Source organism: Numida meleagris, chromosome 2, assembly GCF_002078875.1.
Source record: "Numida meleagris isolate 19003 breed g44 Domestic line chromosome 2, NumMel1.0, whole genome shotgun sequence".
Lineage (NCBI taxonomy): Eukaryota > Metazoa > Chordata > Aves > Galliformes > Numididae > Numida > Numida meleagris.
Window position 1 is genome coordinate 47,359,344 of NC_034410.1, and position 27,998 is coordinate 47,387,341.

The window sequence follows — 27,998 nt, forward strand, 5'->3', positions numbered from 1 at the left end:
CCTCCACCAGCAGCACTTGGTGCGCCGGACGCTGCGGCCGCGCTGGGACTGCGCGGGACCGGCACAAAGCACGCGGGGCTCCGCTGCGGGAAAACCAACTCCGAGCGCGGGGCAGCCCGGGGGAGCTCAGCGCCCGCGGAAGGCGCGCGGGGGCGGCCGCCCCCTGCCCACCCCTCCTGCTCCTCCTCCTCCTCCTCCTCCTCCTCCCGCATCCTTCTCCGGCTCCATCCTCCTCCTCCTCCCGCCTCCGCCCCCTCCTCCGCGGCCGCGCCGAGCCGGGGCCCTTGACGTGTCCCGCCGCCGATTGGCCGCCGGCCGATAGCATCTCGGCGGCCGCGCGTTAAGGCGGGGGAGAGCGCGGTCCCGGCCGCAGAGAGCCGCCGCGACGAGACTAGACGGGACGGAGCAGAGCGAAGCGAAACATAGCGTAGCCGAGCCAAGCCGCCCCGGCGGGGCTCGCCATGGAGTACACACCGCCCCCGAAGCCGCAGCTCTCGTCTCGGGCCAACGCCTTCTCCATCGCCGCCCTCATGTCGAGCGGCAGCTCCAAGGACAAGGAGGCCGCCGAGAGCACCATCAAGCCTCTGGGTGAGAGCGGGTGGGCGGGCGGCGGGCGCAGGTGGGCGGCGGGGGCGACGGGGGGACGGGGCCAGGGGCCCGACCCCCGCTCCGGCCCGGCTCTCTCTCCTCCGCTCCCCGCTCAGAACTGCTCCCCAAAAGCCGCTTCGGTCTTTTTTTCGTCGCTTTCGGGAGAGGCTGCTCAGATCGTAACCCCTTTTGAGAGTCCCTCCGGGTTACATTCCGCCGTTTCTTTATCGGGCTTCGGCGTTCGTAGAATAACCTCACGCCCCGAGATAGCTGTGTTTCTCTCTTCTGCTGCGACATAAAACGCTTAAATATTTATTGCGAATCACCCACGGTTCTCAAAGTCAAAGAAAAGAAGCCCCGGGGTTCACAGGGGAGGACAAAACTGTCCGCAGCTCCAAAGCCCCTCGCTCCCAGCGCTCGCTGCGGGCTCCGAGCGGCAGCGTCAGCCTGCGGCATCCGGGGGAGGGTTTCTGGCGATTCCGGGTGACTTTCGGGAGAGCGATTTGCCTTCTTTTCTCGCCCGCATTACCGTTCCCGAAGAATATTAAAAAGACGCCAGAACCCCCGTCTCCGATCCGTGTGCCTTGAGCTCCTTGCATGTATCCACGAGAGTGCAGAACACTACAGGAAATCAGCACAGCGCTCTCAGGGCCGCTGCCCGACGTGACCGTGGGCTGGGGGGCCGGGAGGGGCCGCTCTCTGCACGCTCCCCCCGAGCCCCCGCTCGATGGACCTCGCGTATTCCGGGGATCCATCGCGAACTTTATTTCTTCGCCGAGGCGCGGTGCAGGCCGGATGTGTCACAGTGTGCATGTTGGGAACATTTACGCCGGCTAAAAGTGGCTATTTCTCTCTCTCTTTCTCTTTCTTTATGATTACTATTATTTTATTATTATTTTTTAATTTTTAGAAACGCTCGCTTGATCAATTTTCCGATTTTTTAAACCCATTTCCCCACGCCGTTCACTTAGAAATCCAAGCGAAACGACTGCCTGTACCCCGGCTTCTATTACCCGGAGGTTTGGGGAAATCCCTTTTCCAGTCTCTCCCCGAGGCTGCCCCTAGCCCTCAGCCGCCGCGTCCCGCAGCGGGGGTCGGCTCCGGGCACCCCTCCTCTCGTTTGGGGTGGATGAAGGGCTGGGGCCAGCCTCCCCATATTCTCGCTCAAATCACCGTCCGGAGGAGCAGCGCGGATCTGGGGGAGCGCTGGAAGGAGCGGCCGGGCCGAGCGAGAAATGCCTCATTTTTGGAAAGCGCTTTTTGCCGGCAACCCGCCCCGGCTCAGCGTCCCCTCTCTGTCTCCTCTCCCCCGAACCCCGCAGAGCAATTCGTTGAGAAGTCCTCCTGCGCGCAGCCTCTGAGCGATCTGTCCGGCCTGGAGCCCCACGGGGACTTCAGCGGCAGCCCCTCGGCCCTGTGCACCGAGCCCCTCATCCCCACCACCCCCATCATCCCCAGCGAGGAGATGGCCAAAATCTCCTGCAGCCTGGAGACCAAGGAGCTGTGGGACAAGTTCCACGAGCTGGGCACCGAGATGATCATCACCAAGTCCGGCAGGTACGGCTGGCGGCGGCCCGACAGCAGAGCCGGGGGGAGGGAGGCTGGAGTGGTGAAAATGAGAGAAATTTTAACAATAAAGAGGATGGGGGGGGGGAAACAGAGATTAAAAAAGCCCCGGCTCCCGGCTGTGACTCGGCAGCGCAGCGCGGACAGGAGCAGGAGCAGCCCGCGCACGGTGCGCGGGGCGCGCAGGGGACAGCCGTGCGGCGGAGTTGTGGTTGTGCCCGGGGCTGCCCGCAAACAGCGGAGCCGGGCTCCCGGCTGTGAGCGCGAGGCTGTGCCGGCACGGACGCGGGGCAGAAAGCGGGGATTATCCCCGCTCTCGTTTGTAAATAGCGCGCAGAAGGACTCCAGGCTTTGCTGTCGCCTCAAACCGTTCCGTTTTCCCAGGGAGGTTTTTGGGTTGGGGTCGATGACGCGTAGCCCGGAGGAGTAGAGCGTTCTGCTCGGGGTTTGTCCCGAAGTGACTCGTTCGGAACGCAGCTTGCTGATGGTTTTTGTAAGGAGCGGCTCCGCCAGTTTCTGTTAAAAATTAACCCCAACGGATGTATAAAATCTGGAGTTTGACGCTCATTTAAAAAAAAAAAAAAAAAAGACAAATCTGTTTAAAGTTGTTTAAAGCTATTTCTGATCTACGGCAAAACAACAACAAAAACCCTTACACTTTTAAACTGTAAATTTTGTCAAAATGCTAGAACGGAAGGGAGAGCCGAATTCTCAAAATGCCTCTCAGAAATATTGTAGGAATGCATCTAAATTCGGTGAGCATGTTTGCTGAATTAACTGCTGTGTTATTGATCTAGCTCCAGTGTGTGTCCCATTAAAAACACACATGTATCCGTGCTTCTTCGGCACAACAATTTCCTGAAAACACTGCGTGCTGCTAATAACCAGGAGAAAATCCTTTTTTCCTTTACTTTTTCACTTTCGTTATTTCTCCTTTTTCTTTAAAGAAATCGTTCGAACTTCAAGCAGCTCTTCTGTGCATACCGTAGAGGAGCACAGGATGCAATTTCTGTTGTGCTGAAGCAGCATGGGTAGACGCTTTCATTTTTTTTTTTTTTCCAGGACGTTTGGATAGCAATCTCCTTTGTAGCAGCTTTTCTGAAGCTCTTCTTTCTGCCCCTCGTCCCCATATTTATTTCCTGATTTCCTCTCTTCCAGGAGGATGTTTCCCACAATCAGGGTTTCTTTCTCGGGAGTGGATCCTGAAGCCAAGTACATTGTGCTGATGGATATCGTTCCGGTGGACAATAAGAGATACAGATATGCCTATCACCGCTCCTCCTGGCTGGTAGCTGGGAAAGCCGACCCTCCGCTCCCAGCAAGGTTTGTGGGCTCTGCAGCTGGATTTCTTCCCTTCCCTTTTACTTTATGTATTTATTCGTCCCCCTTCCTGAAATACCTGCTATTAATCTTTGATGCTGTTTGCAAACTGTGCTCTGAGAGTTCGAGTCCGTGCCCAACAAACTCGATCTCAGAACTCTGATTAATTTCTGTGGTGCGGAGTGGGGCCTCAGATCTCCGCTTGAGGGCTGATTTATACCGAGTATTCAAGGGCGTACAGGGTTTGGCCAAAGGCTCTTGCGAATGTGCGTGTGTTTCTAAAGGAAGTTGCTGGCTGAAGGCTCTTTTATGTCTGTATGTATTTTTAAATGAAGTTTACCTCAATTCAGATCAGAAAAATTTTCAAAAATGCATTGCTTCGCCCCTGGGTTTGTTCTGCCCTCCCCGCTACGTCTGACCTTGTAATTTAACGCAATCCAAATCCGGCAGAAATGCCACGTCACAGTGCAGCGCTGCTTATGCTTAACATTATATTATTTCTTAAAAGCGTGTCCAGTGCTCACTGACCAATACTTTGATTCTTGCCTTTCGTTGTTCCTTATGCAACGAGTGAGGTGTGAGTCAGTCCTACATGGTGCAGAGGGTTTCTTGTGGAGGAATTGTGGCAGATCTTGAGACTTCAGGGAAAAAAAAAAAACAAAAACAAAAAACACCGGCAAGTAAAGCTATTTTCTCCGCAGCAACACCTCTTCTGCACAGAAGCAAAATGCTGTAGGAAACGAATCTCTAAGACCATTCCCTTAGCGCTGTTGATGAGTATGATTCCTCCCGGCACGGGGAAGCCGCGGCTCCGGGCGGCGCGCAGGAGTTCCGCGGCGCGGCCCCCGCACGGCACTGCGCTGCGCTGCGCGCTGCGGTCCCCGAGCCCCGCGGGACGGCGGCACAACGCGGCCGGCGCTGCTCAGCCGGAGTGCGGGTGTACGGGGGCAGCGCCAGGTGCCTTAGCCCGGGGCTGAGATCTTGCTTATTAGAGAGAGAGAGACGTTAGGAGCGAAGCAAGGAGTGGCAGCGCTTTGTTTTGATGGGTTTGTTTGGGGACCGAATGCTGAGCGATTTCCTCGTCTGAGCAGCTCCGCTGAAATCCTGCTGACTGCTCATCTCTGAAAGGCGGCTCGGGAAAGTACGCAGGAGGCGTGCACGGAGAAGCTGTTATTAAAGCAGCAACCCGGGAGTTATGGCAGCTTTGTTTTCGTGGCCAAAAGCTCCTTCCTGCAGCGTGGTTGGCGTCTGAGGGCTTCATTTGGGGTATCGTAATGGGCACTGATCAAACCCCATGGAAAATAGATGGGTCCTGCTCCAAAGGAGTCAGCACCAAAAGAAAAAAAATAGGGGAAGGGCAGAAATAGTTTCAGGGCAGGGTTCTCCCTTTAGCGTTAGTTCATGCGCCTTTTGGGGTACCCTCTGCTAGACTGCTAATCTGCACATCAACTAGCTCAATGGGGAAATATTCACTAATAAGACAAGAAATACTCATTCATAAGACAAGAGACTGCTCCTTTGAAATAATGAGCGACTCTCCTGCTAGCTGCTACAGAGCTGGGGTCAAACCTTGCTGGAATTTAACATTAATTACCACCGTGCGGTGGCAGCTCTGTAAGGTTCCTGTTGGGTCAATGCTCCTCTGTACAAATGTGTACCTCTGCTGCACATCCCATTTCCTTTTCGGGATGTTCAGCCAACAGACTGATCGCAGACACAGGTTACTTCTCCCTTGTACGCACGGTGCCGTGTACATGTACATGCTCTTTCTGCTCCTTTAATTATTCGGTAAGGAATGCTTGGCAAGAGGTGGAGCATGCTGCCATTTGCATTACTGGTGCTGTCCGCAGAGTGTTGATACAGCTTTTGAGGTGGGAGGCCTCCACCCTGCTCAAGCAGAAAGCAGCGCCGTTCCCATCCTGAATGGGTCTGCTCCTGCTCTGGTGAGTGAGAGGAGCCCTTCTTGCAGCAATCTCTTAAGCTGCCTCCTCCCCACGCACACGGCCGTGGCTCTCCTCACCTGAGCAGGTCCAGAGGTGCTGCCTCCCCATGCACCTCACTGCCTGTATCCACATGGACACCACCACGGCCCAGGGGTTGCTCAGGAGTCTTCTTATGGGTACATGTAAGGCTTGGCAGAATCAAACCCGTGAGCTGTTCTGCTCTTCCTGGTTATAAAGCTAACTTTCAGCGCTAAGACAGCCTTCCTCAGAATTGAACAGTACTCTGTGATTCCCTCTGAAAGATGAGCCCTTCAGGGAACTTGCTGCGAGAAGCAGTTATATCCCTGTCTTTCTGCTGTCAGACAAGTTTGTGTTGCAACGAACACTTGAATAAAACTACTTTTCAGAGAGTCCTTTGTAAATCTGCTAGAGTGCTATCTGGAAATAGAATTCCTGTGTGATACTTCGTGTTTGTTCTTCCAAATTGCTAAGGCTGTGAGAAAGAATCATCAGTTTCATAAGTTTGTATGTACCTTTGTTCGCCCCTCTTTCTTTTTCATCTCCTTTCTTTCACTCATAGAGTTTTTTTCTCCTCTCCCTATTCCCCCCCACATATACATTTTATTTGGCTGTAGTAGTAGGCTGCCCATCATCACTTATTTAATGGAATTGTAGAGTTTGCACACTGACGGAGGAAACTTTTTAAAGACCTTGTATTTTGAAAATTATCTGCTTGGGACATGAAGGTAATTGAAAGCAGCATGTGTAGAAGCTTCAGGGCTTGTAGGACCAGAGCAGCTGCTAAACTAAACAGAAGCAGAGCACTGCAGAACTCCCAGCTATGCAAGAAGGAAGCCGTACCCAAACCTGGGCTGTATCACGAAACACCGTGGAGCAAATTCACAACCAAATAAGGCTCCTGAAGCTGCAGTGAGATCGCGCGAACGATCCCCGCATCTGGCTGTGGGCAGCAGAGATCGCGTGGCTCCGGGGCTGTTTCGTGTGCCTTGCTGGAATGCGCACGTTTGTTTCTCTAATCCACTCGCATCGGCTTTCCCTGTCTCAGAGGGCAATGCATTTCTCTCTGAGCCCTCTGCTGCGGGGTCGGGCTGCAGGAGAAGCGTGCAGGGAGGTGCGGTCAGCCAGGTGGAGCCACGCGTGCAGCAGGACCGGAGGCGTGCGGTGCATCAGTGTGGAAAAAGCCAGGTCTATTACACGTGTGCCTAACCACTATTCGAGTGCCAATTCTTCTCTGCTAGCTCGCTGCTAACATGCCGGCAATTCACAGCAGGAGCGCCGTGCCAGCCATTAACCGCGTATGGCATAGAACAATGGTGCTCGGCTTGTAGGCACACAAAGATCCTTACTCGCTCCCCAAGTGCATATTTGAAATAGTTTGACTTTTTGGTCCCAATTAGCCAAACCTTGCTGAGCCTGATGCTCAGTGATCACAGTAAACAGCATTAGCTATCCAGACACACAGAATTAGGAATCGAGCTCCAAAAAAGTCATGAGACTGGCTGCAAAGATGCAGGGGCTGGAAGCAATATGGTCAGGATTGTTTTTTCTTTGCCTTCTTTAATTTGAGGCTTCGAAAATTCACGTTCTTTCTGTTGTATACAGGAAAGCAAAGTGGATTTTCATAAAAGATCTTAGGTTTTCAGACGCACTGTTATTTCCCCATGAGCCTTCCTCTACAGCTGGGGGGCTGGGATTAGGGAGGACCCTGTTTGTTGGGCTTGCTGGCACAGCATCCCTCCCATGGGTGCAGCTGGACCAGGCAAGCGGTGCTGTGGATCAAGAGAAGGAAAACATCCTGCCCGCCTGGAGCGAGCCGTGCCAGTAAAGCTTCAGTTTCACCAGCAGGACTGTGCCTGGTGGATTCTGTTGGCAAAACAGAGAGCCCAGGATCGCATCTCTTTCCTCTTGGAGCAACAGAGCGGTGCCTCAGGGGGCGTTAGCTCAGCCGTTCGTTGATTAGGGACCTGCATGGTCCATCAGACAGCTACACCTCATCGTTTTGTGGGTTTTCCATTCTCCTTTTGCTTAACTAGAACCGTGGCTCAATGAAAAACAGCAAACAGATTCTCTCTCTCTCTCAGCCAGCACCTCAGCCCTGCTCGATGGAGGGAATCTCTGTGTGGCCAAACACATTGCTCGGAGAAAGCCAGGCCCTCTGAAGGTGATAACACGCACTGACAGCAGCAGAGCCAGCCTGGTTTGCACAGGCTGAAGCTCTAATTCAGTCCTTAATTTGCTATCTCAAAAGCACTTTCAAGTTAAATCATTTTTAGCAATGTATTATTCCTGTAAAATCATTCTTTTTAAATAGCCCGGCACTTGCATTGAGTCTAGTCATAATGTATATATCATTCTATCTACATGTCTTCTTTACTTCCTTTTCTTCTGCTTAATTTCCCGGGTTGTGGGTTGTTAATTACAGAGTTGCAATTAATTTCTTTCATGTCAGACCACTGTCCTGGCCTGCAGCCCTCAACCTCTTATAAACACACGTCACCACAGCCAACGTGTGATCGAATGCAGGTTAAAATCATTATCACAGCTTAATGTTACATATAAAGAAAAATGCATTTTTATCTGCATTCCGCCATTATCTCTCTAATGACACTGTGTTTTTTCTCCTGGAGCTGTAGTCATTGTTATTTTAAGTGCTTGTTAGTACAGCTGTGGGGAAAGACGATCAATTATTCATTTGGGAAAAGACGCAACAGTGACTGTTAGTTAATGTCTCCATTTTAGATAACTAGATAAAATAATAGCTATGGCCAGGGAGCAATCTAGCACTTGGTCACAGAATTCTTCATTACGTTCCTGTGAACTAAACAACTTCAGTCATCTGCTTTACTGTCTTTCATTAATGGCATTCATTCATTTGGGCGGTTTGCATGCTTCTTGCTAGATGAACAGATCTGTACTGTCCAGAGCTCTCAGAAAACCCACTGCTGTGAGACCATGGCACATCCTGAATGCAAAATTTTGCTTTGCATCTTCCTATGGAGATGGCACCTATTTGGGTCGAGTTTTCATGCAGAGGCCTCTTCCCTGTGTCTTTTAGGCTGTATGTGCACCCCGACTCCCCGTTCACGGGTGAGCAGTTGCTGAAGCAGATGGTCTCTTTCGAGAAAGTGAAGCTCACGAACAACGAGCTGGATCAGCATGGTCACGTGAGTAGCCCTTCTGGGGGGGAAAGGACCAGGAGAAACAGCACTCTGCCACCACGTCCGTTGGGGATGGGGAAACACTCAGGCTGGAGCTGAGCATTTCAGTGAGGGAAAGAAGGGAGGACTGAGCTTTGTGCTGTGCTCCTGCCTTTGCCTTGCTCTGACTTGGCAGCAGGCTTAGCCACCCTTACTGGCTTGCAGGCTCGCATGCTTGCCCCTGTGTGCTTGGAAGATGCCTCTCATTGCAGGGCATCTCTTAGGGTTGGGATCTTCCACAAGAACTCTTTTACCTCCAGACTCAACACAAGCTGGGTGTGGAGTTAGCAGAAAAGACACCACAAGAAGGGATATGGGATTATGAAAAGAAATGTGCCTTGACAGCTCTTGAAATAACTGTGGGATGCCTGAAAGTCAGTGTACCACGGCATTCACTTGGGGCTCTGGAGGAAACCAACCCCAACATAAATTTGTTCTTGTTGGTACCAGGCTGGTGTCATGACACCTAGCTGGAGCTCGGTGGACAGGCTTATTGGCTGAGAATGGGGGAGTTAAAAGGAAAGAGCCTAAATGCAGGGTCAGTAAATGAGGTGTCAGGATGAAGGGGCTCATTTTGAGCTCTGCCGGGGGTAACTGACCTGTAAACCAGAGCAACAGTGGTGTCCGTGGTGTCAGTGAGGCCCCCACAGAGGGCTGCTTGTTGCTTCTGCAGGCTGGCTGAGGTGGCAGCCGACTGCGTGAGCTGTGCTTGGTGCTAATACTTCTCATCTGAGAGAGAATTTGTGATCATTTCAAGACCTAAAAATTGAACCACGGTCATTTGCATTTAAAACTGCACCTGGAAACAAACAATCAAAAAATAGTTTCTTTAAAAAAATGCTCAGCTTGATGCCTATGCGTTGCCCTTTGTAAAGCTCTGTGTGTGGGTCCATTTTTCTTGAATCCAGTTCCCAGCACTGCTCCCTTCCTGACTAGCAGAGGTTGTCTTTGTTTCCCCCCCTCTTATTTCATAATCTGTAGAAGGGCAAAGCTGAAGATTTGTGGGCTCTTTCACCGAGTGATGATAGAGCAGTATATGTGCGCATTTAAAAAGAAGCATTTTTCATCATAACAGGGGCCATGTGTGCCTCTAATAAAGGGCTTGCAGCAGTATATCGCACACTAGTTAGGAGCGGTGCAGTTCCCAGAAGCCCAGATGAGTATAAAAAAGAAGTCGGTCTGCGAAGCTGTCGGGAATAGGGACACGTAACAGAGCAAGATGTCAGTGCTTTGCAGGCAGACAGCAGGGGAACATGGCCCGCAGCGGGTGAGGTGTGGCCGGTGGTTCACTTTCCAAGCGGCGGAGGTGGAACACTTTCTTTACATGAAGGCTTTGGATGGCTGAAGTCAATGGAAAGTTTTGCACATTTGGTTAAGAATAAGCCTGGAAGGCTTGATCCTGTGTTGAGCTTTGCGTGACAGATATTATGCTATCACGGAGCACTCCCTTTTTTAGTGTTTTGCCATGTTTTATGTTCCAAATGAGGGTGTCAGGTTTTATGTGCTGCCTTATGGAGCTGTGTAAATATCATCACTGGATGCTCTGTAGAATGAAGGAGAAAATTCCTCCTCTGAAGTCCTTTAAGGGTGTTTGCTGTGCCGTGGCCAATGGGGCTGCTGAGGTCCAAGAGAAGGGAGGAATGGAAATGCCTCTCAAAATTTCCCTTTCTGTTTGAAAGAGCCATGCTTTGCTGATGAGATCTTTTTAATTGACCTGCTAAAACATTAATTACATTTGATAAGGCGTGTTACTTCCTGAGGAAGCTTTAATGACCTAAAACCTGTCTTTAAACACTAGCAAGGGGTACAGCAGTTGGAACCAGCCTAATTTCAGTTTGTTCTAGTGGCTTACTTTCTCCATCATCCAGAAGACAGTTTGGGTTGTTAAGGTAATTGCTGTGTTTTATTTGTAGAGTGTATTTATTTGTATTCCTGAAAAGGAATCTGAAGAAAAGAGAGGCATTTGTTTGCGTTAGCATTTGTTTGTTTTCTCTTATTCTGGGACTTCTGGAGTTGGCAAGCGTCTCTGCTGTGTATCTTCAGCAGCACACATAACCCCATAGCTATGTACATTTTCTCCCCAAGCATCAGGCAGAAGTCTTATCTCTGTGTGCATGACATACAGTTTGCACCATGGAAACACTTGCAGATATCCTTACCAGAGAAAGGAAATGGCTCTCGCCTCTGGATTTTTGCAGTGGAGCAAGTAATTCCTCTTTTTTTCTGCTTGTGATACACTGATGAGCATGATATTTTTCAGATTTCTGGTGATGCTTTTCATGCTGGCTGCTTTTTCTGGGACTTTCAGTTGCACTCAGTTGTGGTGGCATTATTTCTGGTTTATGGTGAGGTGAATCATGAGTGTATACATTATCATAATTGCTCTTCTGGCATTTATGATAGCAAAACTCAAACAGATGAATGTTTGCAAAAGTAAACACAGAGGTGTGAACACAGGCAACTGTGAAAGCTGGGATTTCAGAATAGCCACAGGCAGTTACGCCCAGGTGTTTCTTAAAGTTAACCTGGCAAGTTAGGAACCTATAGGTTTTAAAAAGCAAACCTTGCCCAGCAACTCTCTTCCTGAGTGAATGTGGAAGCCGAACTCCCAGCACAGCTCCCAGATTCTAAGCCACCTCAGGGATTTCACATCTGGCATCCAGATTGCCTCTGGTGATCAGCCTGCCATCGGTGGAGCCAGTTGCCCACAAAGCCCATCCGGCCCCTGCTAATCCTAAAAGGACCTGTCCCGGCCACCTCCCTACCTGAGGTGTCAGTACAGGGGCAGATGGGATGGCTGGGGGCCTGTAGTCACGCTGTATGACCAGTAAGCACCCGATGTAGCCAGCTCCTCCAGGCTGTTTGCATGGCTCTGACACCTAGCGATGCATTAAGGCGGTACCTTTGTGCACTCTCCAATGAGTGCACCTTGCATGGGGATGCAGGCGGAGCACTGCATACAGAGACTCTAACAAAGAGAAAATAGTGACTTTCACCTTTGCCGCGAGTGTCCTGTCACTTCCTGGCTTCATTCAGTTGTTTTGGGCCTGATTTGCTTCTGGAGGGAATGTGTGGTGTAGAAAATGGCAGCAAGGGTTGTTACTTGTGTGCTTCTGGATTTGGAAAGCTCTCATAAAGAATTACATGGTGTTGTTTGAGAAACAGTTTCTTTGGCACAACTGATGGTCACAGAGGAACGAGGGGAAGGGACATGTGTGGGGCTGCTGTGCAGCGGCCTGCTCCTCCTGCTCGGCTGGTGCTCAGATGCGGTGCTGGAGCCTGGGTATCACGGCCATGACAGACCATGGTCCGTGGGCCGAGCCCTTGGTAAGCTCACACCACCTACACACCGTCCTCTCAAATGTCTCTTCCAGCTCCCTATAACAGTCTGAGACCAGGCTGGTAAGATCAAATTTTACAGAGAGACAGAAATATGCAGAGGATATTAGCAGCAAAGTCAATGACCATGTTGTGTGTGTGAATAAAATGGTGAAGTGATCTGAAAAAGGATCTGAGTTGGTAGGGGCTTACATGAAACACTTTAAAGGACAATGGCTCCCATGACTTTTGCTATGTGCATCCCTTGCCCTTGAAGTCACAGTGTGTGTCATAGCAATAGTTGGCCCCAAAGGAAAAACAAAGACGTGCAACCTTTCCTATTTACTGAGCTAGCACAAAGTACTGCCCTGCTTCTTCTGTGTTTCAGCTGAAGTTAACGCTTCCCAAGGAATGCACATTAGCTATTCCAGATGTACGGAGCTGGCTGCAGTGTTGTTATGGCCCCTGTAAAATAGAACCACCCACTCCTTTGCCAATTTAGTCTTGTGACTGTGATTATATCCAAAACAAGGACTGGTGCAAGCCGAACTCTGTATTTAATTCTTATATTGTAATGCTGTGGTTAGAAGAAGCCAAAAAGGCCTCCATCCCATGGTAATTGAAGCAAATGGGAATCGCTGTTTGACGCCAGTGAACATTGGAATTGGTTAGTTGGTACGTTAAGTTTAGAATTATTTTGGGGGCCCATGAACAAGAATTCATGAGATAAAATGGAAAAACTTGGTCATTTGGGGTTTCTCCACCAGATTCCCTCCTTTCATTTTTGGTAGTTTATGGTGAAGAACATCTATCATGGAGGTTGCTTTAAAGGCTTGCTACAATATGAAGATCTGGGAAGTTTTATTTTCTGGTCAGACAGTTTGTGCTGGTGCTGGTGGTGTTTTATTTTTTTGGAGGGGGATGATTCTTGGTTTTCTTCACTCTGCACCTGCACGATTTTGTAAATGTTAGGTCTTGGTCATGCACTTACAAGAACAAAATACCCACATTTGCAGGTGAAACCTGCAGACTAGGTCCCATACAAGCAATAACGTCATGTAGGTAACACACCTCATCTGTAGGAATAGGTACTTATGCTCCAAAAATGGATGCTTACCAGTGACGTAGGAGGGAGAGGAAACCAGCTCTTGGACAGACTCCTTCTACAGCTTCATTTTCTGAAGTCAGGATCTTCTCAAAGGATCCGAAGAGCTCATTGCCAGAATCAGCCCCTGACCAGGTTTAAAGTCTTTAAGGGTCTTGTTAATCTTCCTCTCAGGACAGCGCCTTGTAACTCTTTCTTACAGATCATTTTAAACTCCATGCACAAGTACCAGCCAAGAGTCCACATCATTAAGAAGAAAGATCACACAGCTTCTTTGTTAAATCTGAAATCTGAAGAGTTCAGGACGTTTATCTTTCCAGAGACAGTTTTTACCGCTGTCACAGCCTACCAGAATCAATTGGTGAGTATGGTTGCTAATTTGCACAGATATAGTTAAATTCCACTCTGCTAAAAATTCCTTTTTCTCCCCAGCCTCATCTAGGAAAGTTTCTGATACAACTTACCTTTCCATTCTAATGTCTGTAGTGGCTTTGGTGGGCTTAATTCATATTCAGAAGTCATTATGTATACGGATAGTTCTGCTAACTTCAAAGGGACATAAGGATTATTCACGGGAATAAAGATGACTTGAAAGGGACTTTCATTTTTCTTCCCTTCTTTCTATACAAGGCAGTTTGCATATTATCATTTTGTCCTTTTCTAATTATAGTTCATTAAGGATCCCTTCTTATTCAAAGTGATCTTTCATGCCATGAGCAATTAGCTGTGCAATACTCTGGTTTGCACATCATGATTTCATGGGTTTAAAAAGTTGGCTGATTAAGATGCAAGGCTCAAATATAAGGGAAATCACCCAGAGATATGCTTTTCAGAGGCTGCCCAGATTACATCCAGATGTTTGAATTTCAATTTGCATGCCAGTGAATAATGTATACAAAATGGTGGAGATCAAAACAATGGATTGCTAATGAGTAATTTTAGGAAGTATATAAACAATTGGAAAGCAGAGGCTTTGCTTAACAGTGGGTAGAGCTTTAATATTTAAGTCAGTAGAAATATGCCGTTGGCTTCAGTGCGATTCAAAGTGTATTTAAAAGGATTAATGTCTACTGCATTTCAAAAAGACAACCCTTTCCATCTCTAATTCCCCCAAGTTAAGAAAAACGTAACAAGTACTGTCCAAACATGTGGGCAGGCAGCATCCTAGAGTCAAAGAACCTACTGTTTTCTTAAAGAAGTCTGCATTTCTTGATATAAAGAAAAGGCAGCTCATTTCCAAATGCAATGAAATGCTATGGACAAAATGAAACTACAGCATAAGGGGTCAAATAAACTGTGGATGCAGCAGTAATAGTGTTAAGTTAGTTCTTGTGACAAACCCCACATCCAGCTTTAAGGCTCCAATATCTGATGTCTTGAATGTAGACTCAGATTCAGCACATGACAATCTCAAGAATATATAAAGTTTGAACATTTGGTTAGATTTTTTCCTCTTAACTTTCTGTAGAAACTAGCAGAACACAAGAGGCACTAAACCAGATAAACCTGGCATTTATTTCTATAGGATGGATTTATGTTTACCAATGATATTTATATCAGAGGTGTTTCCAAACTAACCTTCCCAAAGCACATGCAACGAGTCCTGGAAAATTTCTCAATGGAACATCTCCGGAACCCCTAGAGGTTGATGCTGTCATTTTATTTATGACTAATGAAAATGGAGCCTTTTTTCATTTTTGCCATTTCTTTCAGAACTGTTTTAAGGAGGGGTTGATTACATTTCTGGAGGTTATTAGATAAAAGCTAAATACATTACACTTTCAACAAACTATCTCATAATTTAAGATTTAAAGGGCATGCATTTATTTAAACAGTCAAACCACTGCCACAGAGTTGAATTGTAGGTCAAATTTCATTTTAAAATGCTTTCTAGCAGATGTTCTCTGATTGTTTGTGAGACAGTCTCTCAGGAAAAATATGGCCATAAATGATTGTGAGTCTCATCTGGCTTTGGTGAATACAAAAAGTTTGTCTTGTGATGTCATACCAAATCTTTAATATTAGGAAAATGGAAGTTTGATTGGTGAAAATACACTCAAGAGATGAATAGAAATCCTTACGATACTGCAGTACACTTGGCTCAGTGTGTCGGTGATCTAAGTCAATCGAACTAGTTGGAGCTTGTCTTTTTGCAAGGTAACTTTCAAGTGCTGCCACAAAAATGTTCCCAGTACGTGAGACATCAACCTGCTGCTCTTCCCAACATTGCTGCAAATCTGGGACATAGACTTCTCAAGAGGTGGAGGAGACTGCACCTGGCTTGCTGAGCCGTTGCAGGATCCTGTGACAAAGCTTGTGTTGAGGATAGTTGTCACTGTGTGTGTTTGCAAGGTAGGACAGTCCCAAAACCTCAGCCAACTCTGAGGTCCTGTGCTGTTTGACCAGCCCACCGTGACAACTGGTAGGCTATGGTACCTCTTGAGTAGTGCCTCAGAGCAACGGCCACCAAATTTGGAATACATTTGCTTGATGACAACGTGATTGTTTAAGGATTTGGAAAAGATCCCTTTCCTTTCTGAGTCTGGAGAGCCATCTGATACAGGCTTTTTTTTTGTGAGGAAAAGTCAGGCCGAAACCACTACTCAGTGGGCAATGTTGATTTTCATCAGTTGCAGCTGAAGTTGGTGGCATTCGCTGTCTTTCAGGACAGACTTCATGTTGTCCCTCTGTTCCAAGAAAAACCTCTAACTCCCGCTTACTGTTTAGCATAGTTGGTAAATCCAAATATTGTTTTGATGTCTCATGTGTTACTCACCAAATTTCATTTGATTGGACAGCTAGAAGACTGCCAAGGGCAATGGTGTGTTTTCCTGCTCCCAAAAACACAGCGGAAGCCCCCATCTCTTCCAAGGGAGTTTCACTGCAAAGTTCTGTGCATCCCTTGTCCCCCAGGCTGTCCTGGTCCATGGTTACTCTAGCAGAAAGTAAAGGCTGACAAAGTGCACTGTACAGGGTTGTAGGGCTGCATTTGAAGATGGGAGGGGAGTTTTTCTTGCATGAGATTCTGGCTTTCTGGCTTGTTTTAATGCGGTTACTATTTTAACCGTTCCCTTTCCTTCCCTTCCATCTTTCCATTCCAAAACAGCTGTACTGCCCCTGTGTGATGGGAGGTAAATCCGGCTGAAAATATTTGCATGACAGTTAAAAGAGAAAAAAAAGAAAAAAAAATGGGGCTGAAGTTTGCAGGCAGCCACCCACGGTTTGGACATAGCTGATGTGCAGCTCCACTGGAGAGGCTCACATGTTCGCAGGGTGCTGTGCTTTCTCATGGAAAAAAACCACCTGATTTGTGTTGTCTGGAAGCAACAGTGTCTCATGCGAGTGGGTTCCTCCTGCTCCGGGTAATGCAAAGTCTGAGCTCTCTGTGCCCTTTGGTCTTTCTATTCCTGTACAGATAATGTACACGGCTTTGCAGCACCTCAGGAGTTGTGCGCACACATAAAGAACATGGATACAATTAGTGGTGAAGTCAGGAGAATGGATAGGCTAACACTTTGTACGCTGCCATACTTTAACACTACTTTCATGTTGCGTTGCTTTTTTCTGTGTTTCCAGATAACCAAGTTGAAAATTGACAGCAACCCTTTTGCCAAAGGATTCCGCGACTCTTCCAGACTCACTGATATCGAGAGGTAATGGGGACTTTCTGTTTACTTTCCATGCAGATAAGATAAAGAGAAGGGAGAGTTTGCAGGAAAAGCATCCTTTCAACTCCTGAGAAGCTGTGCATTTTAAAGTTATCTTGTTGCATATAGTAAGCCTCCTGCACCTCCTTTAAAAATACTTACAAACTTTATGAAGAAAGAGCTGTTTTGAGTTTTGACATCTGTTCCAGTTGGGGCCGATATATTCATCTTCCCGATGGGGCTTCTTGAAGGGGGAGACAGTCGGTTTTAAAACTTTAGAATGAAAAGCTTTTTTCTTATCGTGCCATTTAATCCTATTGAGGGCTGTGAATTGGGTCACTGGGAAACAAGGGCAGTGGTCCTGTGAAAAACATCTTTATAGCTCCTCACTGCTTCACACAGTGGAAAAGAGAGAGGGGAGCTTCCCAAAATACACTTCAGCAGTCCCAGACACTGAAGTCAGCAATTATTGCCATCAGGACAAATCCCATAACTCCCACTCTGACGACAAAGATGCCATTTTTGTTTCACCAAAATTGTACTGCAGGCTTCATCAGGGGAAAGCTTTATCTGCAAACTGTGGAGTTTTGTGTGTACAGCTCATTATAAGCAACTGCTGCCATAGGGACGGAAGCATTAACCCACAGCTGAGTAGGAAATAAACTTCGATCTCTTGGTAGCTCTCCAGTGCATCACATTTTTATGATATCGTGTTGAATGGTTTGGCAAATGAAGTAAATTAAGCATCCTGTGTCCTTTAGGCTGGAAGAGAACTTGATGGAGATGGATATAGCACATCTAATTTTTCCTATGAGTATATGATCACGAAAGTAAATTGGGAGAGGCCAAAACCCTCCAGGCTCCTATGTGGGGATATCCAGATGTATCTGTGATTCATTTTCCATGGGTGCATATAGGGGACAAACGGAATATGACTTTATTGAGCATATAGCTAGAAAACCTCCTTACAGTACTGCAGGAGCACATAAATCTTAACAAGTCTACGGCTTGGAAATGTTAATATAATATATCTTACTAGTGACTGGATCATTAGTGATCTGTTAAGTAGCTGGGTGAAAGAACAGTAATTCTGAGAAAAAAAAAAGTATGTGAACAATAATGCACACTTGCAAAGCTGTTAAAAAATTCTTTCTAGATGAAGGTCTTAGATGAAAATGGAGAACAGTAACATAAATGTAACTAAAATAGCATAGCCTGGTTTCTGGACAGAGCACTAGAAAGAAAACAATGTCCAAAGCTCAGGCCTGAATGCAGTAAATAGTCAATAGAAGACCTGTAAAAAGAGAAGAGACCTTGATCTTTTCAGTTTCCTTGTTTTACAGACAGTCAGCATCTAAGGACACAGCTTTGCAAGGGCTGAGAGAGTCTGAGTAGATAAGCGGGAAGAAAAACTGAGTTACCTCTGTGCTGATGAACTGACTATCGTGGTGCTGGGTATGAAGGGAATTTTTCCAGAGGACATCTTATTATAACAGCACATGGCACAAAGTCAGAAATGCTGAGCATAAACCACAGTGCCCTTTTGTTTATTGATAAGAATAGAGCCTAGACAGGCAGCCTAGCCCAGGCATGAACGTTGCCATGAAAGATAAGGTATCCAAATGTGAAACCTACAATAAATACAAAAACAGATTGTGGAAAAGTATTGAAATCCCATTCAAACTCTGCATTTGAGAGTCTAGGTTTGGATAAGGTCTTATTTTCACTTAAATGGGAGCATTTAGCTCTGATTAGGGCACAATGGTGTTTAAGAAAAAAGAACTGCTGCACTGTTTATCAAGTAATAGGACAGTAAATGTGTGATACACGAGGGGGCTAGCTAACAGGAGATCGAGAATTTCCTAAGTTATCAGATATGGTCCAGATATACTAAAGGTTTTATTCATTTCCAGCATTAAATAATCAGGCACATAAGAATGTCATTTTCAAAGTGCTCACTGTTCTACAGCTTTCATCTTAGCACCAGCAATATTACTTAAATAAATCTGATGTGAAGCAGGAGAGATAGCATTGTGAGGTATGGCACAGGAAGGGTTTCCGGGCTTATGTCCAATGAGGTGAGCATTACAAGATGCAGGGGATACACTGGATAGAGCAGTGTGGCTCTCACTCAGTCGAGTTGGAAATGTAGTATGTTTGGTAAGTTGACTGTCCGATAGAAGCTACTTGTAGATCACACCACATATATCTATGCCAAGGAAAAGTCTATGCAGTGGAACTGCACATTTGCCCAGCTCTTGAAATTGAATATTTACCTAGAAGCTGTGAACCTGTCTTCCGTGCAATTCTTCCTAAGACAGCTTGTGTACACCGTGTGCATGCATAATCTGCAATGTTGTGCGGTGATCTTAACTGTCTCTGGTAAAGCTGCCTGTGATGTTAGGGCCAAGAGAGCACTAATTTATCGCAAGTTCCAGCTTTTCGGAATGACCTAAGTAGTGTGAAAGTGTACAGAGCTTTGTATTTCATTTCCAGGTATTTAAGCCTGCTTTTTCCTAAACAGCCTTTGGGGAGGGAAACAAATCAGATCAATTGATCTTTAGAGACCTAAAGAAATTAAATTAGTCTGGAGTCAGTTACTGCACTAAACCATCCGGTAATTGGATTGCTCCTTGTAACTGATTGAAAACAGTCCCTATCTGTAACAATATAGGGAGCTTTTCTTTATAGTAGATCTGAGAGAAAAACACATCTTTTTATGAGATGATGACAGAAATTGCACTTTTTTAACCTAATTGAATATGATTTTATAAATATGTGACTTTAACGATTTCAAGCTTCCCATTATAGATTTATGATCCCTATGTAGGAAATTCAAGCTGCAAATGCCTTTAGGATTAAATTTGTTTGCATTATATGTGTTGGAGTTAAAATAATATATGTAAAGTTAGTCAGGGTTGCACAATGTTAAAGGAGCTCGACAAATGCAAAGCTATTAAAGTTCCTACATTTTCTTTTGTTGTTGTCTAACTACCTTACAACAGCTTGCTAGTACTTGTAGCTATCTTTACAATGCTTTTAACTGTTGAAAAAATCTTATGTGAGTTTGGTAAATAATGAATTTTCAGTAGGATGTGAGATTCCTTCCTTCCACAATCAACTCTTTCCATACGTTACTTGCGGTAATCTATTTATGGCAATGGGACGGGCTTTATCTATGGCTACTGTGATTTAGATAAATTCTGACTCACCTTTTGATCTTTTTATGTGGTATTTACTTTTCTTTTATTATAAAAAAGGCTCCTGGAGTGATTGTGATTGAAACACTGAACATTTAGCTGCAATTACCAGATTGTGTAACTTGATGTTCTGTGGTGTTGACTACAAGATGCCAAACACAGTAATGTGGATGATGAGAAATCTTTTTAATGGCAAACTTTGTTTAAAAATAATAATTTAAAAAAACCAACAAAACAACAACAAAAACCAAACAAACCAACAAGTAGTGCAGGTTTTATGAGCAGTTCACTCTGCAGATAAGTTTTAAGGCAATGCCTTTCTGCTTCTGCTTAAGTAAAACTGCCAAACTCATAAAGAACGCAATATCAAAATTAAGACAGAGCAGATTCAGAATTTGTCTTCTGAGTTATGGTAAAGAAGGTAGCCTTTTAAAGATAAGTAAATAATTAAATAAAACTGTAACAGCTAAGTATCTTTCAAACAATCCAGTGAAATGGGTGATTGTTTGAAGAGTGTGAGTCAACTGAACTACTGAATTGTAATCTAATGATCAAACAAGAATTGACTGAGCATAATTATGATTTGAACGCTGCTGGTTTATTTTCTCCAGCATGTGATAGGCAAGTTCAGGTTGTGAACTTGAGACTGTTAAAGACAACTAAGGGAGTATACCCTTACACATAAGCCTTTCTGGGAGATAGATACATGCTTTAAGGAGCTAATGGGAAAGTCTGGCTGCACAACCAAGTGATTTCTAGGCAGAGAAAGCAAGACTGGGGGCTGGGGGAAGTAAGAGAGCCGCAACCCAGCATACCAGCTAGATTTGCATAGTAATCAGATTCTGAATTTTCCCCTGAGGAGCTTCATGTCTGAAATGTAGAGATACATAGTACTGCCTTACAAGGTTGCAAGTGAAATGGATGCTAATGCCCAGATAGAGGTACTGCCTTGGTGAAGTAGCAGTCAAACCATGTACTTAATGTGCTGTTAGCTGCTGCCTTTTCTCCCATCCCTTCGTCGTTCACCCTACAGAGGCTACCTACCTCCCCACTCCCACTGGTTACTGCTAGTCCAGAAGAAAGGCCCCAGCCCTCTGCCAGAAATGCGTACCCTCTGTCCATGGTCGAGTACGGCTTTCTCATAACTGTTGTTTAGGTGGGGAGAAGTGATGTTCTGGAGCTTAAGGAGAGACACTGGGTACAGCAGTGTCTAAACACCTGGCATCTCATACTGTTGCATATGTGCTGAGGTTACTCCAGCAACTGCTGCTGCAGAGGGGTGGATGGGTTATCTGTGGCTTCTGTATCGACATTTCCAGGCCTTGCAGGAGGCACAGATGACTTAGGACATGTCAAGAGCACTACCTGCCTACATTTAGGCACCTGGAATAGCTGAAACTCAAAACACTCCCTTCAAATCTGGTTCCTCAAACTCTATTTCCTGTCAGCAATCAACTCTTCCTTTTCTCTAGCAGAAACCCTTCCTTGACAGCTAAAACCTCTTTACTTCCCAAGATTTTAAGCACTTATACCCTAGCTTATTTTCCAGTTAGACCTGCTGAGTTGGTTCAGCTGACACAAGCAGTGTAACAGTGCTGCTCTGTTCTGGTTGAGGATATGGTCCATAACCTGTTGGAGTTGAGTTAGGTTGTAAGGTCAACCCGCAATATTAATCTATCAGTAGAACAACCAAATGAATCTGTGTCTGTATGTTTGTACATGCATAAAGTAACAGCTATAAGCCATGGAAACATGAAGACTGAGTGATAAAGTGCTTCTGACAGTTTTTATTGTTCACTCCTAGCTGCTATTATAGAAATGTATTTGTTCCTCTTGCTGTTTTCCTTTTTTTTTCTGTTTTGTTTATTTTTTTAGGACTTGTTTTTAGCACTTGCATCTTGGACAAATTAGTCATATTTTCCCTTAAAAAAAGAAGTCCACTACAGTGTGACTTCCGACAAGTTTATTTTTATGCCTTCTCAGCCCATTTATCCCATCTGTCTTCACCTCACCTCACTTCTGATGTCTTCTGTTATCTGGGCTTTCTTCCAAACATACTAACTGGCAGCTACAAAAAAAAGGAAACCTTTGAAATGCAGAACTAAAGAAGTCATTCAGGCCGCAAACTGATAATTCATACACTTTATATCCTGTTCTGTATTTTTCTTTGCGTTGAATGGAATGGCCAAGCAAAACACGGTTGTCAGTTTTATTTTATTTTATTTTATTTTATTTTATTTTATTTTATTTTATTATTAATTTTTTTAGCATTGCTTTTCTTGTAAAGAAAAAGACAAAAACCATGACACCAGGAATAGGGAGCGGATTCTGAGGATATCCTTATATTTTGCTTACCTATCTCTTGAATAGTAAGGGACAATAAAGAAAATGCTAGCAGGTTGCTGCACTCTGCTCTGAAATCGGATGCCCTTTTAGCCATACATAACTGAGACAATGACTTCTGAAGAGGATATGAGTTTGGAGTCCCTGGATCCACCACTGGCTCTTTATCACTTTTGCATTTTGTCTTCAGTGGGTGTTGAACCTGGCTTGCAGTGGAAGGGTACCTGAATATTATATCAACTCCATCCTCTCTGAATCCATGGTATAGATTTAAGATGGATACCAAGCCTGGCCTGGCTCCAGCAAACTCATTCTGGATTAGATTTTCTAACACCTTCTGCCAAAACCAAATATATTGCCTTAAGCCTCCTCATCCCAAAAGAAAAAGGTAGACTTCCTGTCTCCATCTCCTGGGTGCTCTCTGTGCCAAACTGAGGAAAATCCATAGCTTCAGGCACATGTGGCAAATGTTTATGGGGGCGTTGTGTTTATGGGGCATTGTGACCAAGTGAACTCTCACTTGATAACAGCAGGGCTCAATATCAAACACCTCAGGATCGAGGTCATGGTAATCAGTGGGCTGTTGTGAATGCACTGCTGAAGCAGAGCAACTGCAAAAGCAACAGAAAAATGATATTAAAAAAGAACCAAATAAATACCTGCTTCCATCTATAGAGAAGCAGTGTTCTTTTATCTTGATTAAAGGTCCTGCTCAGTGTGATCTGGGGCTCTACTGGCTCCAGAGAGAGCTTCTGTGATCTAGGTTTGACAGCATGAGGGAATGAGCATCCTTACACAGGGCCTTGCTCCTCAGCTGCTCCCCAAGTCTGCTTCCCGCAGTCTCTTAGTGAGTATCCAGTACCACAGCAAGATCTTGGTTTAATCTGTAAAGAGTTAGTGAATTATTTACCAGTCAGATCAGGGTCTTCCTGTCTACTTTGGACCCTTTCACAATACTCTATATGTAAAGTACAATGCTAACTAAATGTAGTCAACGACTCAGCATGACAAGACATAAAAAGTCCTGCCTGTGTACCCTAAAACCATACCAACTGATAATTTCTCCCAGTCCTTTACTTCCTTTCTGGTCCAGAACTTGCTGGTTTCTTTATTGCTTTGTTCCTAATAAGCACAGGCTTGTTAGAAGCACCGGGCTCAAAGTGTGCTTCTGTCAGAAAGCAGATCATTTGTATCAGCCTAAACTCCTTTTCCTTATTACCTCTCCTCGCATTTATCATGCCTCAGTATTTCCTTGGAGGGCGTGCTAGCCAATAAATGCTTGTTTTTTTCCTTTCCATTTGGCACATGGTTTCCTTCTTTTTTTCTTGAGCACCTTCAGCTCCTAACTTGCTCTTCTCCAGCTTGTTATCTCCTACTATTATCCAATTGCACATGTAATATGTAGCTAAAATCATAGTAATATATTATGCTTATATATTGTTTTTTACCTCCTCTGAGTTTTTATGGAGGAACTGTGAGTTGAAGAGGATTCTGGAAGAATAAAAATTGTTGGTAGATCACACAAAAGGGTTTGATGGAAAGAAGACATCCTTCTGGTATCCAGCTGATAGCTTTTGGTTGCTCAAAAATCAAGATTATTGCTCATAGAAGAAACTGCAGCATTCTGAGTTACATTAAAAGATGCGAATTGTTAGGTCTAAGTATTAGATAACAAGGGATCACAAATTGAATAGCCCAGGTAAGGAAATGGAGCATAGTGTGGATCAGGTCTCAAGAAACCAAAGGAGAGCTCTGAAAGTCTCCACCAAATCTCATTTTTGAACATATTCTTATCTTTTTTTTTTTTTTTTTTTTTTTTTGAGCAGAGCCAGAACGGCAAATACTGATTTATTGCTCATTAACTTATAAATTATTTGCGTAAATCCTTTGAAATGTGCTGAAATATCTGAAGATGTTGCATAGGGAACTATGAAGCCACAGGTTTAAATAAATGAGTCTTTCTGTATTACTATTGTTATATTTTGGGACTTCTAAAAAAATGTTTACTTTATTGGCCCACTCTATAGGGCACCATATTCTAGGTATTCTAAACAGTACAAACTTTCATAAAAAGAATGCTCAGGAAGACTTTGAGATTTAAGTCCTTTTGGTCCAGACTGACAAAGTGATATAAGTAAGAACCTGTAGTTCACATTGTCAGGGGGTTTTTGTGTGTGTGTGTGTGTGCATTCTGAACAAGATTTCACAGCCACTTAAATCCTGTTGTTTAAGTTTTACTTTCTCTTACACATTTACTTCAGAGCTAGTCTAGAAGTACCTCTGTCTTAAATCAGTTGAAGAGGTTAATCTCCTCTTTCCAACCTCTGTGGGAAACTTTACGTGTTTCCTCAGATTAGATGAGTTCCAACCACTTTCTTTTCTGAGAAGACTTGATCTCTGAGTGATGGTCTCTGAGCGTGAAATAGTTGAGCCTCATGCAAATGTCACCACTTCTTTCCCTTGAAACACAGAGAGAAGCAAAGGTTATCCCTTAATTTGGTAGTTAGGTCACTTGTGCAAGATGGGGAAAACCTGAATGCAGATTTCAGCTCTTGTTTTGCTAGATTGGAGAACTCAGAGATAAGCTTAATGCTTGGAAAAATACACTACTTCTTGCTTCTCTTTGTTTCCTTTTGTGTGCTTAGGTGTTCTCCTGCTCATATTTTTGTATTCTGAAGGTCTACTTAGAGTTGTAAATGCAGCAGGTGTGTGTGTAAAAGGAGAATGTCCACTTGAAGGCTGTGGGGCAAGGTACCTAAATCGTGGTCTGAGTCTCACGCACCCATGGTGTAAATCAAAACGTCAGCCTCCAAAATGAAAAAGTACTAGGTGTGATGAGGTTATAGATTAAATCACCAGCATAGTTAGGCTAGATAAGTGTATTAAATGTTGAGCTTTAAATCCCAGATGCACAAAAGGAACTGCCTTTGTGAAGTGAATTCCTTTCCCTTATCCAAGATGTTCAGACCATTCCTTCTGCCATAAAAGTCCTGGCTTCTTGTGCCAATGAATGAAATCAATCTTCTAAAACTTTTAGCATATTACCTGTAACATTACAACATTAAAAATAAATAAATAAACAAACCATATACTTCTTTGTTTTCAGACTTTGTAGATACAGGGTTCACTAAGAAGTCATCTCTTTCCTTTAAAAGAAGACAACCATATAGAATAATAGAATTCTCTGTCTAGCATACCGACCCATCTGGAAATAATTTAGTCTGCAATAATCATGGGCATTTGATTTAACTCTAAATCCCTGTTGGTAATTCAAACATAAATTTATTGGGGTGAATTTATCCCCCTACTGCTTTTGGATCCAATGAGGTTAGAGATGAACTTAGCCCACTGCACTTAAACTAGAGTCTGTAGTCTTTACATTGCATCCGAATATTGCTGTAATGCCTGTCACTATAAGAAAATCCTCACTAGAAATAAAGTCAATAGAGACAATACAGGCAATCACCTGAATTACAATTATTTTTCAGATCTTTAAAGATTAGTAATTATTTGGTTCTGAATATGTTTACAGACTGGTATCTAAATCAATTAGAAAACACTGGTCTAATTTGTTATTCATTAATTCTGTATTCACCCAAGATAGTCTTTTTAGTTAAGTAAAATTTGTTGCATTTCACATTGGGCTGCAAAAAAAAAAATTTCAAGAGGCATTCGGTACATAATGTAAACAATACCATCTGTCTTTTTTCTTTGTAAAATCTTCTTTGAGATAGCCCCGATATGCCTACTGTTTTCAATCACTTAAAAGGCAGTAATTTAATTATATCATCCTCTATGTAGGAACTGCCATTGCTTTCAGTCCCCTTCCAGTCCTGACACAAGTAAATCACTTTGATAAGATCCACTTTTTATTTATATTTTTCTGAGGAGACTAGCATAAGTAATGATACCAGTGATAGACCAAGGACAAAATGACTATAATGGCCTTTTTGCAGGAGAGAAAAACATGTGCCATTGTGATTTACCTTGTTACTTAGAAAATGTTTTTCCTTGGAATTTCTGCAACAGCCACTCTCTCATAGCGAAGGGCATTAACAAATATGAACAAACAAATGGTGAGTTTGACAAAATCTTCATGGAGCAGCAGTTTTAAGCAGCCGTCACTACTCAAATTTCTTACATGGGAACAGAAAGTCAGACACGTTTTGAAAATGTGCCTAGGTTAGATTCATCTTTGGTATAATGCCACCTACTTACATGGAAACATGCTGGGAATGTGGTAGGATCTTCCTTACAAACTGCTGTGGCTTATCAGGCAGATATGCCTTCTTTCTATTTAAAAAATTGTGTGGGTGACTTCAGTGTGTTGTGCCACTGGCAAGGCATGGCCCTGGCAGACACTTCTACCCTCCCAGAATAGATGCTGCACGAGATCTGTAGTGTCTGCAGACTTCCTGCTGCAAATCGGCCTGGGCCCTGATGTGGACAGAACATGTTCAGAGGTGAGCTGTCTTTTTCGTGCTCCTAATTTCAGAAAAACAGATGAAGTGGCCACACATGACACAAAAACTTGCTTGAAAGGAACTGAGTCATGTGTGTTTGAACCTGGACTGGTCACTGAGCATTAATACCTCCAGAACACAGGTTTCATTGCTTGCATTTTCACACTGGTAAGGAGTTCTGGTCTTATATTTGCTGTCTGAGACCTTCCTCAGGTATTGCAGCAAGAAGTTTACTCCAGTTGGGCTGCTGAAGAAGCAGCACCGCGCAGTAAGAGGTGATCAGCAATGTTAAAACACCACAGGCCAAGTATGGCATTTCCAGCAACATGCTGTGAGGTAACCCTTTTGGTAAATTATTTTGGAGATTTTGTGTGAGAAAGGTGTGATTTGGGCAGGAAAAAGGCAGCATGTTCACTGTTTTTAATCTAATTAATTATTTTCACATTCCAAGGGTTAAACTTCCACTACCAAACAGAGGCCGACGACTTGGGTTCTCCTGTGAAACAGATAAGAAGATGTTTAGGATGTTATTGATATAGTATGTTGTTTCCTTTCACAGAGAAAGTGTGGAGAGCCTTATCCAAAAGCATTCCTATGCCCGATCCCCCATACGAACCTATGGTGGAGAAGATGATCTGGGAGATGACAGTCAGGCAACGCAAAGCAGAGGTAGGAAAATCTGCTCATGAGGTAAACTATGCTTAAGAAAAGGAGGATCACAGCCAGTGCTGTGGTACTCTGAAGCATTTCTCTGGTGTCTGTCTCTGCTATAAATCCACAAAGAATAATTATTCTCTTATTGCTCTATTGGACATTTGATATGCCTATGGCATTGGAGTGGGTGGCTCACTCAGGAGACAGCTCTAGAAATGCATATATATAAACTGCCATCAGAAGAAAACTATTGCTGTTTCCATTTCAAGACAGCTGAAAAACAGGCAACTTCATTGGCCTGTTCATTCCCATCCTTTGGTAGAAGTTAAAAGCTGTAGCTCAGCATCAGATGTAAAGTACTGTGCAGATGTGCCCTTTGCTGCCAACACAGGGCTTGGTTCAGATCACTTTCAACCAGCCTGTGGTTAGCTTGCTTTGCCTCTACAGGGAGAGAAGTCCATAGCTGCCTGGAGAACTGACATTTAATTATTTGTCTAGTGATCTCTAAAATGTGTCCTTACTGCTTGGGCATTTCACCTCAAATACTTTAGGTTTGTCTGTTTTAGCAGTCATAAAAGTAGTAGTAACACAAAGATGTTCTTTGTGGGGTTACTTGCTCGACAAATTGCATCT

General features: G+C 44.5%; 1 protein-coding gene across 1 annotated transcript in view; it reads left to right on the forward strand.

Moving 5' to 3' along the window:
* TBX20 (T-box 20) overlaps window positions 254-27,998 on the forward strand; it is a 36,429-nt gene continuing 8,684 nt past the window's right edge. The window contains exons 1-7 of the mRNA XM_021389093.1: window positions 254-588; window positions 1,911-2,145; window positions 3,313-3,477; window positions 8,494-8,602; window positions 13,261-13,419; window positions 16,635-16,711; window positions 27,271-27,380. Of these exons, the coding sequence (XP_021244768.1) occupies window positions 462-588; window positions 1,911-2,145; window positions 3,313-3,477; window positions 8,494-8,602; window positions 13,261-13,419; window positions 16,635-16,711; window positions 27,271-27,380 (982 nt within the window). The 5' untranslated portion in view covers window positions 254-461. The remainder of the gene's footprint in view (window positions 589-1,910; window positions 2,146-3,312; window positions 3,478-8,493; window positions 8,603-13,260; window positions 13,420-16,634; window positions 16,712-27,270; window positions 27,381-27,998) is intronic.